The 16,205-nt window shown below is 40.7% G+C and overlaps 1 protein-coding gene across 4 annotated transcripts in view; it reads left to right on the forward strand.

Annotated features, from left to right (window-relative positions):
* LOC149323252 (PH and SEC7 domain-containing protein 3-like) overlaps nucleotides 1-16,205 on the forward strand; it is a 191,253-nt gene that overhangs the window by 86,915 nt on the left and 88,133 nt on the right. For 3 of the 4 annotated variants that reach the window (XM_089488646.1, XM_089488647.1, XM_089488649.1), the window contains one exon: nucleotides 2,998-3,087. In XM_089488646.1, the coding sequence (XP_089344772.1) occupies nucleotides 2,998-3,087 (90 nt within the window). Of the gene's footprint in view, nucleotides 1-2,997; nucleotides 3,088-10,901; nucleotides 10,911-16,205 lie in introns of those variants that run through there. The other variant, XM_089488650.1, reaches the window with a different exon arrangement.

The raw sequence follows: 16,205 nt of genomic DNA on the forward strand, positions 1-16,205 counted from the left end.
GTCTTCAGTGGACTTGTTATTTCAGATTAGAAATGAGTTATAACTACTTTAAGAAGAGCCTCCTAGTTGCAAACACATTTTCCTTTCAAAAATGCTGCTCTTCTCAGTGTAGCTTCTATCATCTTCTTTTCACTCACTTTCTTTTGTCTTGTTTGTCCATGTTCCAAGTTAATAATTTTAGGTGTAGTAGGCTTGTTGCTGACATTGTGGTGTCTTTCTGACATAATGATACCACATATACTTATACACAAAATCAAGTTGGGTGGCTACAGCTAATAGAATTAAACAGCCATGTGAACAAACAATATTGAAGAGAATGCAGGTGAAGAACAAGAGGAGAGGTGGTGCTGAGAATCAGCAAAAGCCAAGTGAACAAAAGGGCCCTGGGCAGAGCAGAAACACAATTATTTGTTGAGGTGAATTGTTTCTCCCTCTAAGAGCCTTATCGCACGAGGCTTTCTCCTGCTACAATTGTATTTTCAGTAAAACACTATTGTTCCACATCCTCGGAACCATTCATGATGAAATCAGCTGTCTGCACTAAAACATCATCACACACAGCTGTCCACCTCTTTTCATTGTTAGTCACACATGCACATATGTACAGATTCCCCCCTCCCCCCAATAAGACACCATGCCATTGCATTGTTGTAGCAGTAGGCTGCAGGCTTCCCCTTCCTCCAACTTTAATCCAATCCTAAAGGAGTGAGGGCTGCCTAGGAGATGCAGCCTGCAGCACCATACTTGCCCAAAATCACCCATCCACCTCACAACCTGGTTGCCAGAGCTTCTCCTGAGCAGTGTATGTGTTCTGGGGGAAGGATGTTTGCATGCATGCTGAGACCAAGGAGGCCCATGAAGGGCTGCTCTCCCTTCTTGTGCTAGGGGCGGGGAGGACTACGTATTTATTGTGGATGGAGAGAACAGGTATGAATGTGAACACACAAACACGTACTCACAAAAGTGGGCAAGAACCGTGCTGGAGGGCTGAAAGCCGGTTGCCTTTGGTTTCACTATTATGGTTCCCCACCCAAAACATGCCCAATAAACTATCCCCCAAATCAGTGTAAAAGCTCAATTAAACTTTTGTACAACACCACTTAGAATGACAGAAGTGAGAAAGGTGCTCATTAATAGATTTTTTCTGTCTGTTTTTAAAATCTACTTTTTAAAGACAACGCCATGCATCACCAAAGGTGATGTTAACCTGACACTATTGTGCTTTACTGGCTTCACGCAATAAGCCTCTTAATCTGGCTGTGATAAACGGGCTGTTTTTTGGAGTTGGTCACACAAAGGTCTTCTGACAACATTTGGCCTATTCCATCCTCTTGCTACGTATGACATTCCAGCTCTTTTCTGAGAGTCATGTAGGTTTCTGGAGAGGGTTTTATGGGGAACGCTAGTGGGTAGAAGATGGAAGGCAGGAAAACTTTGTTGCATGAGCAGATCTCAACTTGTATAATACTGGGCACAGCTCAGTGAAATCAGATAAGATTTGCTATAGATACACTTAACATTAGAACAAATATGTTAGATACATAAATAATCCCCAGCATGTTCAGATGGCTTCCAATGTTTAAATAAAATTTATTGTCTGCTCCTCTGTTTTGTTAAGTGTGAAAAATGCACAGCACCAAGTATAATTTAATAAGTTAATATTTCCTATGTCTTTCCCGTCCCTTTGGAGTGCTTGCTCTAATTACTGTTTTTGTTTTTCTGTATTGCATTGTTGATATAGGTGGTAAGTTGGGCATTTATTGCTTGGAATGTAGCCATATCCTGGAATGCATTTATAACCATCACTGTTTCCTAACTATAATGCAGTGTTTCAGCCTGTAAGCATGTGGCACGATATTATTCAAGAAACTGTTTTATTATGTTTATATATTTTATTTTAATATGTCTATACAGCCTTTTTCCATTTGTTTTTTTAAGTAACAGAGTAGTTCACAGTATGTAACACTTCCATCAGTTACATGGGATAAATGCTTGAATTATAGGGGTTCATACACAAAGTAAGGCCAGGGGTTCCGCTTGTAGTAGGATTTGAGACCAGCCTTAAAAAAGAGGTACTCTGGTAAGCTTTGAAAGTGCTAATATTGCTGGGGGATGACATGCTTAATCATGCTTAAGAAAGGAAAGAACTGACTCCAAGGAAAGAAGAGAGCTCCTGCTTTGTTTATTTATATTTATTTATTTAAAACATTTCTGCATGTCCCCCCAGCCCACAAGAGCCATCTTAACTTTCTTGGGTAGGTAGTTCCACATTTGAGATGAAGCTACATAGAAAACTCTGTTATGTGTACCCACCAGCCTAACTTCAAGGGATGTTGGGACATGCAAGAGGGCCTCCTGAATTTCAGGCAGGATTCACCTCCTGTCTTCACTTCTTATCTCTTAACTGTAATTAAAAGTACACTTACACTAGTAGAAGAGGAATTAGAAAGAAACTCCATAAATGTAAATGAGAAATCTTCCCACCATACTTTTTTTGACATTTTTTTGTGTTGGTTTTTGTAAAGACAAGTGGGTTTGTGTGTGTGTGTGTGTGGGGGGGGTATTTTTAAACATCTAACTTTCTTTTCAGCTTGTCAGTTTCAGGCTTTCATCCTAGCAAAATGATTCCAGCTTTTGTTTGTAGCAAGATTTTAACATTTTTGGAATGCAAGCCAGTTTTGTAAAGCACTTTGAGAGCCATGGTTGAAAAGCCTGTGCAATTGCTAAGATTCATTCCCACCATTATCGTTATTGAAGTGCTTGTCCACTGATTTTTGCCTTCCCAGTAGGGTAGCCTGTTTATACTGATTTGTACTTTAGAGCTGTACTCATGCAGACACACTTCCAGAGAATGTTCTTGGGATTACAGCTCACAACTTGGTTTTTAACCTTAAGGGAGGGGATCCATTAGAGCATTTAATGTACTATTTTTTCAAACTACTGTCCTGTCACTTCTCATTCATATGTATTATGGTTTCTCTGTATTGCTTCTTTCAGAACATTGGCAAAAAGATGTCTTGTCAAGAATTCATTGCCAACCTTCAGGGAATGAATGAAGGCAAAGATTTCCCAAGGGAACTCTTGAAGGTGAGGCAACTAAATCATTTTCTACTACTGGAATACAGTCTTAACTTTCAGCTTTACTAACTGGTCAGAGGATGCTGCTGTCACACTGCTTGTATTTTCCTGATTTTTTGCCTCTTTGTTTAATGATCAACAATAATATTGTAAGACTTTCCTAAACAAGGAGTCTGTTTTAGATTTCTAGTCAGTAGTATTGAACTGGGAAAGGAAGTGGGACAAGTATTCTCTGACCCTGTACTGAGCAGGCAGGGGAATCTAAGAGGCATCAACATTATCCTTAAAGTATAATCCCTCTGAGCAAAGGGAGGGGGAGAATGCTGACAGGCAGCATCTTTGAGTGGGGGTAAGATGCCAAAGGCAGTATATATGCATCTTTCAAAGCATAATTTAAGGGCGAGCCTCCAAATCAGAAAAATAATTTTTCAATCCAAAGTTTGCCAAACATTGTTGCTGTGTTAGAACCTCTTTGAAGGGTGAGGTACCTGCTTTAACATAATCCCATGTTGGTAAGAAAATGAATCTAAAGTTATGAAATACAGCATTCCTGGGCCATCTGTGCAGGCTTTAGAGGAAATGTGGGAAACCTCCTGAGGTTGTGGGACCTTTATTGCATCCCTTCCCAGGTTGTAAACATGGGCTGCATCTTCCTGCCACTAGCATTGATGTAAAACCTACTCCTTTCAAAATCTCAGTGATTCAGCTGGGAATTTAGCGCAAAGAGATCTGCAAGGGATCATTTTTATACAGAATGTCTAGGGGATACATACAGTCCAAAGTCTATGTATTGCCCAGGTGTACCTTAGATGTTTGTGCCTACTTGTTTATTGGATAGCTTCGAGGAATTTGGATTCAATGCCAGTCATCTTGTTTACAGCTGTGTCTGTGCTTTGATGTTTACCACTGGAAGCTGGATGCAATTTAGAACCATGTCAGTGGCTTTCAGGGGCATAGGTTTTATGCAGGCAGGCACAACTTGTTTCTGCTCATGAATTATCCTATCTGGATTGGATTGTGTGATAAGAGAAGGCAAAAAATTAGCTGGACTAATTTACCAAATACACAAGGCTGGCTGTTGAGTATGGTACAAGGTTTTTCATTGAGCTTGGAAAAGAAGGTGCCTTTGGGCTTTTACATTTGAATGGAGGATATAATTTGAGATCAAGATGTGCTGTATGGTTCACATTTTCCACCTTTCTTCTGCTTCCATGCTGGGTGTATGTGTATTCACTCAATTTGTTAGAGCAGCTATATCTGAATAGGTGGCGAAATCTGCATCTGAACAGCAGAACGTTTTTCTATTGTCAGCCCTAATAGGAATGTTTCTCTTTCCTTTGTCAGATTTGTTTGTGAAAGAAGCAGTAGTTGTTAGTGCAGTTGTTTGCAGTGGTTTGGTTTGCAGTGGAGGAAATAGAAATAAATTTTGTTTCACATAAGAGTGTAGTCTGAAGCCTGCAACACAAGCAAGGAGATATATATTTTGATTTTTCCACACTTTAAAATGTGTTTCTTAATAAAATACAATTTGCAATCAGAATCCAAGTGTTAGAGGGCTTTAATAAAGTCTCCCTGTTTGTGAAATTGGGGTGGTTTGGGCCTAGATAGAATGAGTGTGAGAAAGTGACCGGTAGTTCTTTGTAAGCTACCTTAAATTGCTTGGAGGATGTCTGGTAAAAACTACTCTTGTCCAGCCCGGTTAAACATAGATTTTTTCTCTGTATAGTGGAGACTATAGTAATGGCTTTCAAATGTTCCTTTTGCATAAGCTTTTGCATTTTAACTTGCTTGCCAAGGAAGTTCTGCACTTTTGAATACTTGGAATACTCTTGCCATAATCCTCACCTGTCAGCTGTAACATTTACAAATGCATATATGCCATTGTCGTATAGTGAGTTTTCCTAACCCTTTCCTTTCAGTGGTAGCTTGCTGCCCGGGATGCAGAGGTGTGCAGTGTTATGATGCCACAGTGCCTGCTGGGTGTTTGTGTAATTTGTGGTGAGTGAATGGTGCTGACTGTGGGACAGTTACCAATGGGATGCTAGTTCCTAGTCTAAGACCTAAAAATGGGTTACTGAAGAAGATTCCATAAGTTCCATAATGTTTTTTAGGATACTTAGCTTCCCCATTTTGAGTCTACTGCCACTCAGGTTTCTGACATACAGTATTTTTTTACTCTGAACATCCTGTGGATAGTCATCCCACCTCTACTGTCATCTTTTCCTAATCAACCAAAAATGCTCTGAACAAATTTTAACCTGTCAAGTGATTGTGGCTTCAGCAGAGCTGATGAAAGTTACTTTTTAGACTAGTCATTCCAGAATTCAAGGCAAATGAAGCCTACTTGAGGCTTCAACTTGAATTTTGCTCCCCCTGGTTTTATAAAAAGAGAAATCACTGTGTTGTTGTTTCTTTAGGCTGATGCCTTTTTGTAGGGGAATAGCTGCTGTTGGTTTCAACGGACTCAAAAATAATTTCTAGCCAAAGTAATCTGGAGCAGAAGATTTAGTCTCTGAGAGAGGTTACTCATTCCTTCTCCCCTGCAGCCTATTTCCAAATTTGCACTTGTTTCTTGCTTGGCTCCTGGCCTAGACAAAGGATGTGGGGATTCTTCAAGCATGCGTTTTTTTAAAGGCTCTAGTTGTCTGTGACAGAACAAGCATCAGCTGATGCTGACAAATCAGCTCATTTTAAACGCTGTCTCGGAGAGGTGCAGTGGAATGGCCTGAGACTCTCTAATTACAGGCTCTTATTGATTACATTGATCTCAAGCCATGTATTTAAGCAGCCCACTTAGTGTAGTAAAGGAAGCTTCCTCTTCATTCCTCTCAGCCCAATGGATATCTTTTCCATTACCAGATTGTATTTTGCTATGATGGCATTCCACACATGCTATTGCCTTTCCAGCTGCTGAAAATGAATTGGCTGATGTTCCCCAGTACCTGCAAGTGGAGTGAAAATGAAATTTCCACTTTGGCTGGCATTTTCAGCCACAACAAATGTAAAGTGAAAATGCTGCCATCCATCAGATATCTGGTTTTTGTACCTCATTTTTACAGGAAAAAAATGCATCACCTTCATATTAGGATGTAACTTGGCTCTTTTCTGAAAGGAAGTGAGAAGGATATTCTGGTGTGACACCGACCAATTTCTTTCCACCCTTGCCTCTTGCACCTCTTATTAATATTTTTATTAATCATAATTATAACCTACATTTCCTCCACAGAGTTCAAGGTGAGATACTGGGTTACTTTTCTCCCCACGTTATCCTCAGAACAACAATCCTATGGGTATGTCAGGGTGAGAGTGAGAGAGTGAGTGGCCCAAGGCCACCCTGTGTGTTTCATGGCTTAGTGAGGACTTGAATGTAGATCGCCCACGTCCCAGTCCAACAGTACTTAAACCAATGATTCCCAAACTTTGGTCCTCCAGATGTTTTGGACTTCTGTTCCCAGAATCCCTGAACTTTACTCAAACTGTCTGGGGCCTCTGGGAGCTGAAGTCCAAAACACCTAGAGGACCAAAGTTTGGTGGAACCAGTGACTTAAACCACTAGGCCACATGGACTCTCTCACACCATTGTTTCTTACTCTTCTAATATATTTTATTAAAATAGGCACCTCCCTTTTCTGTTTACCTTTGTGTGAGCCTTGACTGCAGCTTCATTCCAAGGCAAGGTGTTGTGTGTTAAGAATCTGCAACATGGCACATAGAACCATGACCTGGGACTTTTCATATTATATTTGTGGTCTGGAGAGCTGCATTACAGTTATAACCAAAAGAAAATGGCCAGAGTTGCTTATCCCAGCTATTTGCCACATTTATCTGCAGTTGTTTTATGTCTCTGAAGCTATGATGGAAAATCCACATTCTGCATGAGACACAGCCAGGTGTAGCGAGAGGGCTTGTTATCACATGGAAGTCATGCGTGTCTAGTTAGCCTTGGGAATTCACTGTCACAAGATGTGGTGGTGGCTCTTAGTCTAGATGTTTTTAAAGGGGGATTGGACAAATTCAGAATGGATAAGGTTGTCTGTACCTACTGGTTCTGAAGTCAAGCAGCATGGCTCTTGAACCCATCTCCTGCTTGTAAACTTCCTAAGAGATATCCAAATGGCCACTATGAGAAATAGGATGTAGGATATGATAGGCCTTAAGTCTCATCCAGCTATATTTTCTTGGAGTGTCCCTGAAAGTGATTTGCTACCATTGGAACAGCCATCGGGAGAGAGTCAGCATGGTGTAATGGTTTGAGTGTTGGACTATGACTCTGGAGCCCAGGGTTTGAATCATGGCTCAGCTACCCACTGAGTGACTTTGGGCAAGACATGCTCTCTCAACCTCAGAGGATGGCAATGGCAAATCCCCTCTGAAGAAACTTGCCAAGAAAACCCCATGACAGGGTCACTTGAGCGTTGGTGTACGTCGGAAATGACTTGAAGGCACACAGCAACAAAGAACAAGCACTGGAAAATGTGTGTGCATGGCCTTTCCTAAATGGTATTCCTAAATGGTATTCATCACAGAACTTGATATGTGCAAGTATGAAAATCAAAGTTTTCCAGAAGTGCTGTGGCAGGTGGCCCACAGAGTACTTTTCAGGCTCTTAAGCCTACTTTCCCAAAGCATCAGTGTTTCCTTTCAGATTCACTTGATATCTGATGGGTCCGCCAGATGGCACTGTGCCACTGCAGTAACAGGAACATGTTGTGTTGAAGTCTTTCATTATCTCCTCTGGGATGAGAGACACCCACCACCTGTAATTAATGATAAAACAGGAAATGTGGAATGGTTTGTATCTCTGAGTCATAGCACTCTGTGTGTGTGTGAGTGAGTTTCTCACCATTTGAAGCTACATCTGAAGAAAAAATATAGTCCCAATATCTTTAATAAGGTTAATGATCAGTGCTGGTGGTTATGATAATGGGATAGTGTAGTAGTAACACTTATAGTAGCAGCAGTATGGTAGTGGGAGACTATCTAACCAGGGTTGTCATACAGATGGTATTTGCTGTGTTATTTGTCCATGATGCTGTTTTGTTGGGAAAGGCTGCAGAAAGGTGTGTGCGTGTGTTTTCAGAAGTAGCATCTTTGCTCCACTTGCTTTTTTCCACCACCTTTCTTGCTCCCCCTAGCAGATGCATCCCCCTGGAGAACAGGAGAAATCCCAGCAGACTGGAAAGAGGGCAAACGTTGTTCCCATCTTCAAAAAGGGGGAAAAAAGAGGATCCCAACAATTATCGTCCTATTAGTCTGACATCAATACCAGGAAAGATTCTAGAGCAGATTATTAGACAGAGAGTCTGTGAACATCTAGATGGCAAATCACAAAGAGTCAACATGGGTTTTAGAGAAACAAGTCATGCCAGACAAATCCGATCTCTTTCTTTGATAAAATTACAAGCTTGGTAGATGAAGGGAATGCTATGGATATAGTATACAGTATCTTGATTTCAGTAAGGTCTTTGACAAGCTTTCCCATGACATTCTTGTCGAAAGGGTGCTCAACAGTGTCTCCTTTTTATCCTGGAGAGAAGTGACCAGTGGGGTCTCACAGGGCTCTGTCCTGGGGCCAGTGATATTCAACATCTTTATCAATGAATTGGGAGCATACTCATCAAATTTGCAGATGACACCAAATTAGGAGGAATAGCTAATACTCCAGAGGACAGGATCAAAATTCAAAATGATCTGAAGACACTAGAAAGCTGGGCCAAAGCTAACAAAATGAAATTCAACACTGAGAAATGTAAGGTACTGCACTTAGGGCGGAAAAATAAAATGCACAGATATAGGATGGGGGACACCTGGCTGAACGAAACTATGCGTGAAAGGGATCTAGGAGTCCAAGTAGACCATAAGTTGAACATGAGTCAACAGTGTGATGTGGCAGCTAAAAAGGCCAATGCAATTTTAGGCTGCATCAATAAAAGTATAGTGTCTAGATGAAGAGAAGTAATAGGGCCGCTATATTCTGCTTTCGTCAGGCCCCACCAGAAATATTGTGTCCAGTTCTGGGCACCACAATTCAAAAAAGACATGGAGAAACTGGAGCCATGTGTCCAAAGGAGGGCGACTAAAATGGTGAAGGGTGTGGAAACCATGCCCTAAAGAAACAATTGCACAATGTTCATGCAATGAAATTATATTTTAACAACTTTGAAATTTACCATAGTATCTCAGTTCATTCTCAACTGCCACCAATACACATGTTATTGTCAAAATATGGCCATACTTAAAAGTTCTTCCAAAGTTCAGTAAATCAAATCATTTGCGTTAACAGTAGATTTTATATTATAGTGAGAGCAACAATAAGGTCATCTATACAATGAACTCAGTTCCTCCCATTTAATCATTACGACCAATTCAATTCAAAGACATTAATATGCATATTCATTCATTAGGCCTAGTTGTTATTTGAAATTTGTATTATTCATTATAGAAGACCAGAGTCTGTGGTTCACCAATTAAATTTTTTGTGTCCCTTTGTTTCCACTGGGTGTCCATTTGGACACACAATTGTTACTTAAAATGACTTGCCACATTCAGTATCTTCTGTTAAGAGAGAAAAAGGGTGGAAAGAAATGGAGTTATTAAAGTAATGTAATATTGGAAAAATCCAGCAGTGCTTTCCTCACCAGAATCTGAAATGATATCCCCGTTGTTCCTTCTTTTGCCAAACCTTCCTAGCATCTCTGCCTAATTTCTGTGCTCCTCAAATTAGCTCTTATTAGAACAGTAGCATCTTCAGTGGCTTTAAGATGAGTACAGCTAGTTCTTCAGGAAGTTATCTCAAACCATATGCCAGTAGTGGCATATGCCTAGCTAGTGTAATGCACATACGGTTGTGACAGAAAAAAAATCCTCAGCTTATAATATGTGTAGGTAGTTCTGGGTGCTCTACACTTCCATGACATTTTGATGAAACATCACTACCTAAAAGCTGTAGAGATAAACAAATGTTGCCTTGGTGTGTTTGCAGCCTGCTTGATTTTCTTTGGTTTAATAGTCACATGCAGCTGAGCATAAGACGGTAAGATAAAAAATCTCCCAGTACAATAGTTTTCTGTGGGTTTTTCGGGCTATGTGGCCGTATTCTAGAAGAGTTTCTTCCTGACGTTTCGCCAGCATCTGTGGCTGGCATCTTCAGAGAATGCTTGCCTGGAAAGGAGTTGGGTATATATATTGTGTGACCTGGAAAGGCAGGAGTGATTTGCATGTATATTGTTTGTTGCTAATGGCAGTCCTCATGGTGTGAGGGTCGATACAAGAAGATTAATGTCTGCTTGATTAGTGCTCATTGTCTCTGGGAGATTTCTCATTTGCATTTGTTGAGTCTTTATCTTGCTATTTTTCAGGAGTGTTAGCCAAACCTTGTTTATTTTAAGAGTTTCCTCTTTCCTGTTGAAATTGTTCAGGTGTTTGTGGATTTCAGTGGCTTCCCTGTGCATCCTGACATGGTAGTGGTTGGTATGGTCCAGAATTTCTGTGTTTTCAAACAGTATTTTATGCCCAGGATGATTTGTGGCATGTTCTGCTACTGCTGATTTTTCTGGCTGGCCCAGTCTGCAGTGTCTCTCGTGTTCTTTGATTCCAGAAAAATGCCACAAACCATCCTTGGCATAAAATACTGTTTGAAAACACTGAAGTTCTGGGCCATGCCAACCACTACCATGTCAGGATGCACAGGGAAGCCATTGAAATCCACAAACATCTGGACAATTTCAACAGGAAAGAGGAAACCCTTAAAGTAAACACAGTTTGGCTACCAGTCCTGAAAAATAGCAAGATAAAGACTCAACACATGCAAATGAGAAGTCTTCCAGCAGACAGTGAGTACTATCAAGCAGACACTAACCCTCCTTTGCAGACCCTCCCACCCTGAGGCCTGCCATTAGCAACAGAACAATACACATGCAAATCACTCCTGCCTTTCCAGGTCACAAAATATATATACACACATATAGATATATACACACACACATACATATACATATACATACACATACATACACCCAACTCCTTTCCAGGCAAGCATTCTCTGAAGATGCCATCCACAGATGTTGGCAAAATGTCAGGAAGAAACTCTTCTAGAATAGCCCGAAAAGCCCACAGAAAACTATGAATGCCGTCTATGAAAGCCTTCGACTTCCAAGTACAATGTTTACTGTTTGCTTAATGTTCAAGTAATGAGAGTTGATGTACAAAGAAATGTCTATCACCAGCGGATATATTTGTGCATTTTCACAGAACAGTTTTCACATCCTTCGTCATAGCATATTAACATATGCAAAGAAACCTTACATCAGAGTCAGTGTATAAATTATATCCTACAGCACAGTGTATATTGTGAGAGCCTGCATGGTTTAGTGGTTTGAGTGTTGGACTGCAACTCTGGGAGACCAGGGTTTGAATCCCTGTTCGGTCATGAACACCCACTGGGTGACCTTGGCCAAGTCACACTATCTCAGCTATCTCAAACCACCTCTGAAGAAACCTGGCAAGAAAACCTTGTGATAGATTCACCTTAGGGTCTCCATAAGTTGGAAACGAATTGAAGGCAAACAAAATACAGCACCCGTGTTTGTGTTCATATGTACACTTTTCTGGAGGATCCTGCAAGGTTCAGAATGTGAGGAGAAGGTCCTAATGTGCCTCATAATGTTAAACATGTTCATTTCTGTTGAACACTAAATGGGGAAAGAAAGAGTGTCCTGTATTGAAATTCGGAAAGAGAGAGTGAATGTAGTTGTGGGGTTTTTTTGTTTGTTTTTTTTTTTTTTTTTTTGGAAATGCACATGTGTCTGCAGAAGAAATACAGCAGATTGCAATGTGCTACTGATGAAGGAGATAATGATGTGGATGCAATGTAGATGTACTGAGGAAAAGAGCTTTATGAAACAGGGAGACCTTGCAGTTTTTTAATGTTTGTGTCTGAGCAAGACTGAGTAGTTGTGAGACAAATTGTGTATAAGTCACATCCATATGTATGAGCTGATAACAGATGCCAAATCAGGATTCTTTAAACTCTGCAGTTGAGTTAACTCTCTTAATTTTGTTGGTTAAGTAATCAGGAGTGGGAGTGGATCACATGCTGCTTGCTATAGCCCTCGCTGTATGGTCCCTTTCCCATCCCTTTCCCATCCCCCAGTTAAATGAGTACAAGAAATAAAGGATGTGTCGGAACTGATGTAAATAAAGTATGATTAAATTTAATAAGGTCTCTTACTTAACTAGAATTCTTAATCAGGTACTGGAGCTGCCAAGCAAAGCCTGACTGAGCCAGGAACTGCTTAATCTGAATTTGTGTGGTTATAATAGGAAGAAAGAATTTGCTCTAGGATGATCAGTGGCTAGAAATATAATATATGATTTTGACCACCCAATCCCTTACTTGAAGGTTCACACCAACCATCACAGTTGTATAGAGTACTGGGTTTAGGTTGTAGGAGAAAAACTTTTGGGGGAATTTAGAAGCCTTCCCCATTTGGCCTATGATTCCCAGAAGTTTCTAACCACTGGCCACTTTTTCAAGTTGTAGAGGGCATACATTCCACACCTTGTATGTTTGGATGCTGTTTTATTGCATATGCTGAATATACCCACACAACTCTCTGGCGAAACTTACCTTTATTGTTTATATACTGTCACCAATATACTGTATACGGTATTTCTGAGAGTTTCATAAGCAAGCAAGGCAGTATCCTACCCCAAAGGTATTTGATGCTGTAAATTTTGGTACCAAAATAGACCACAAAAGAAGGAAGCAGAGAAGGAAAGGAAGTAATTGAGAGACATATGAGGACCAGTGCAGTTACACACAAGGTTCATTTCAACTGAAGAAAGCAACTAAGGTGTTAAGCTAAGGGCTTGAGGAAAAGGGAAGAAGAGGTTGGGTGGAAGAGTATTTCCCTAGACAGTTACACTAAGAAGGGAATTCTAGGCATAAGGAGCAGCAGTGGAGAATGGAAAGGTTAGAGTGGCATAGTGATTAGTGCGTTGTGTATAACACAGGTTCACATCCTCATTCACACATCCTGTCACAGTGGGTGAACATGGGCCACTTAAACATACACATTTGTTGTTGTGTTTCTTCAGGTCATTTCTGACTTACGGTGACCCTAAGGCGAGCCTATTATTGGGTTTTCTTGGCAAGATTTGTTCACACAAATACTCTGTCTCTAAATTGGGGATGGAAAAGATATGGTTCTTCAAAGGTTGTTGAACTGTAGCTCCCATTATCTCTCACTATTGGCTGTGCTAGCAAGGACTGCTGCCCATTGCAGTCCAAGCACATCTGGAGGGCCACACTTTCCCCAACTAAAATATCTCAAAGAATTTCTCTGCGAATGAAATAGTTGAATAGGAAGAGCCGCCGCATATAACACTTCAGAGTTAATTGCTGGTTCAGGTGGACTTTCATGGTGGATGAAGAGATAGGTTTAAAAAACATATGGTGCTGTGCAACAGTCAGGTTGCTAGGCTGTCCCTTTGTGGCTTCTGTCCTTGACTTCAGCAGTCTGTTGCTGAGTTTTGAATTGGCTTAGTGGGCATGGAAATTGCAGATGACTTTTTCCAGAAGCAGTGACTTTATCTCTGCCTAGAGCACTGCAGCTTGCAAAGGCAGACGTAAAAAGCAGCCAGCTAGATCACGTTGTTACAGCCAGGTTTTACTGTCATGTCTCCTCTCAGTGCCCTCCAGCCAAGTAACCCTTGGCTTTTTGAACTTGGAGATGAAAAGTTTTAAATGGCAAAGTAGGCATTTGGCACAGTCAGCTCAAAATGATGCACATGCATTTAAGTACTGTATCTGTTTTTTCCTGTAACAGTATTATTTCTATCTTGCATCCTGTGTCTAATGATATCTGAAATAGTTTCCCTTAATATAATGCTGTTCCCACCTTCTGCATAGCTGTGGGGACTTGACCTTTTTATAGTTGTCTCCTCTAAGGACTGGATGCAGAATCCATGCCTGTTTGGGACATCAGCATCCATCAGCCCCACCCTGCATGGCCTGAATGGTAAGGGATTGTGGGAATTTTAATCCAAAACTCTAGACTCTAGATAGCAAAAAATTCCTGACCCCTGGCCTGATGGAAAGATCACACAGCTTCTTCGTATTCTTTCTGTCTTATGCCAATTGATTAAAATTTCAACCATATTTATCAAGTTTTTCAAGTGATTCTACTTATCTGGAGCTGTTTTACTAATCTGTCTTTATGTCAAATTGGTTTCTCCATACAAGCTTTTTATTGTGGTTGTTATATTGCAGTTGTGTTGTTTTTATTTTACTGTCTTGTTATCTAAGTTTTCCTGCCTTAGGCAGATGTTTATGAATAAATAAAGTCACTCTTTTAAACATGCAGAAGCCATTCCCAATTGAAATTTCTTTCTGTGCATGTATTTTTCCATTCAAGATCTGGGGTTCTTTGGGGGTAACCAATTTGTAAATACAGGCCAAGACCCTGCACCAGGAGATGTATGTGTATCGTGTAGCTACATCTCTGTACCTATGTCTCCTGATGCTAGCGCCCTCCCTGACCACCTTGTAAATAGGGCATCCCTCTGCCATAGTGGTCATTTCCATGTTGTTGGGGTGCTTGGAGATGAGCGGGGACATTCCCAGCTATTTTCCATTAGCTGGACTTTGTGCAACAGGCGTCTGCAGAGACTTCCGGGGTCCTCAGGTGATCTCTTAGGATAATGCCATTGTTGCAGTCTCTGATAACAAAGAAATAGCTATTTGGGGGGGGGGGGGGACCTCTGCTGCTGACAAAATAGGTTTGAGGAGGGGAATTTGGTTGTTTTGTGGTCAGAACAGAATTCAGACCTCTGCAGTGATAAAAAAAAAGGTGAGTTGCAATGATGTAAGTCTGACTTATGTCAATGCCTGGTGTGGTGTAGTGGTTTGAGCGTCAGACTATGATACTGGAGATTAAAGTTCAAATCCTGGCTTGGAAACCCACTGAATTTGGGCAAGTCACACACTCAGAGCCTCAGAGGATGACAGTGACAAACTCCCTCTGAAGAAACTTGCCAAGATAATCCCAGGATAGGTCCACCTTAGGGTTGTTATAAGCCCAAAATGTCTTGAAGGCACACAACAACAAGTCCAACTTACAGCATCTTGATTAATTAACAAGATGACAGCCATTAAGTCCCTGTTGAGTCCACATCCATTTTAATGCCAGTTTGAAGGGATGTGTGTAAATGTAGGTGCATGTCTCCCATTTCATACATTATTTTGATCTGATCAGTGTAGTGTTTTATTAGCATTGACATTGTACATTTGTTCATTTGCAAAGTTTCTCCTTTTTGCTTGATAATGGTGTTCTATTTTTATATACATTCGTCCCTCCACATTTGCTGGGGTTAGGGGCACAGGGCCCCCGTGAATATAGAATAACCGCAAATAAGAAAAACACTATATTTTTACTTGAGAGAACAGCTCTCTAGTAACCTCTAGGTCCTCCAGTACAACTCTGTGGTCAACATCTGCCAGACACTGACCATAGAATTGTGCTGAATGAGCTACAAATGCCTAGTGGAGGGTTCTCTCTAGGAATCTCTAGGTCCTTCAGTGCAGCCTTTGGTTAAAGTTGACCATAGAGCTAGAGGACCTAGATATTCCTAGAGAGCACATATTAATAAAATCTGTGAATAATCAAAGCCGCAAAAGTCAAAGCTGCAAATGTGGCGGGATGAGTATATATATAAAGGAGGAAATTATTGTCTGATATGATGGTTTATCCTGCAACAAGATGACCACCTTCACAGATTCAAACCAAAGATCTAGAATTGCAGGTGAAACATAATAATCTTCTCCCAGGATATTCAGAACAGGATATTCCTTCACCAGCTTATAAAACATCGTATATTCACTTTATCTTGAGGGAGCCTTTAAAATTTGCTCTAGTTTGGTGAAAGCCATGTTGCTATGACCAGCTCCCACATGTACATAATAATATTTAAATGCTTCAGACTTATGTGTGGATGGAGGGGCAGTTGTGTGGCTTTTGATCATGGAATCTCATTGGATGCTTCCTCCCTTAGTGGGATCATTGAAATTCTATCACACTACAATGGAGCTATATTACAACTTTATTTTAGCTCTTATGTGGTTAGGG

This window comes from Sceloporus occidentalis, unplaced genomic scaffold, assembly GCF_023333645.1.
Source record: "Sceloporus occidentalis isolate IW3139 unplaced genomic scaffold, rSceOcc1.0.p SCAF_1, whole genome shotgun sequence".
NCBI classification, from domain to species: Eukaryota; Metazoa; Chordata; class Lepidosauria; order Squamata; family Phrynosomatidae; genus Sceloporus; species Sceloporus occidentalis.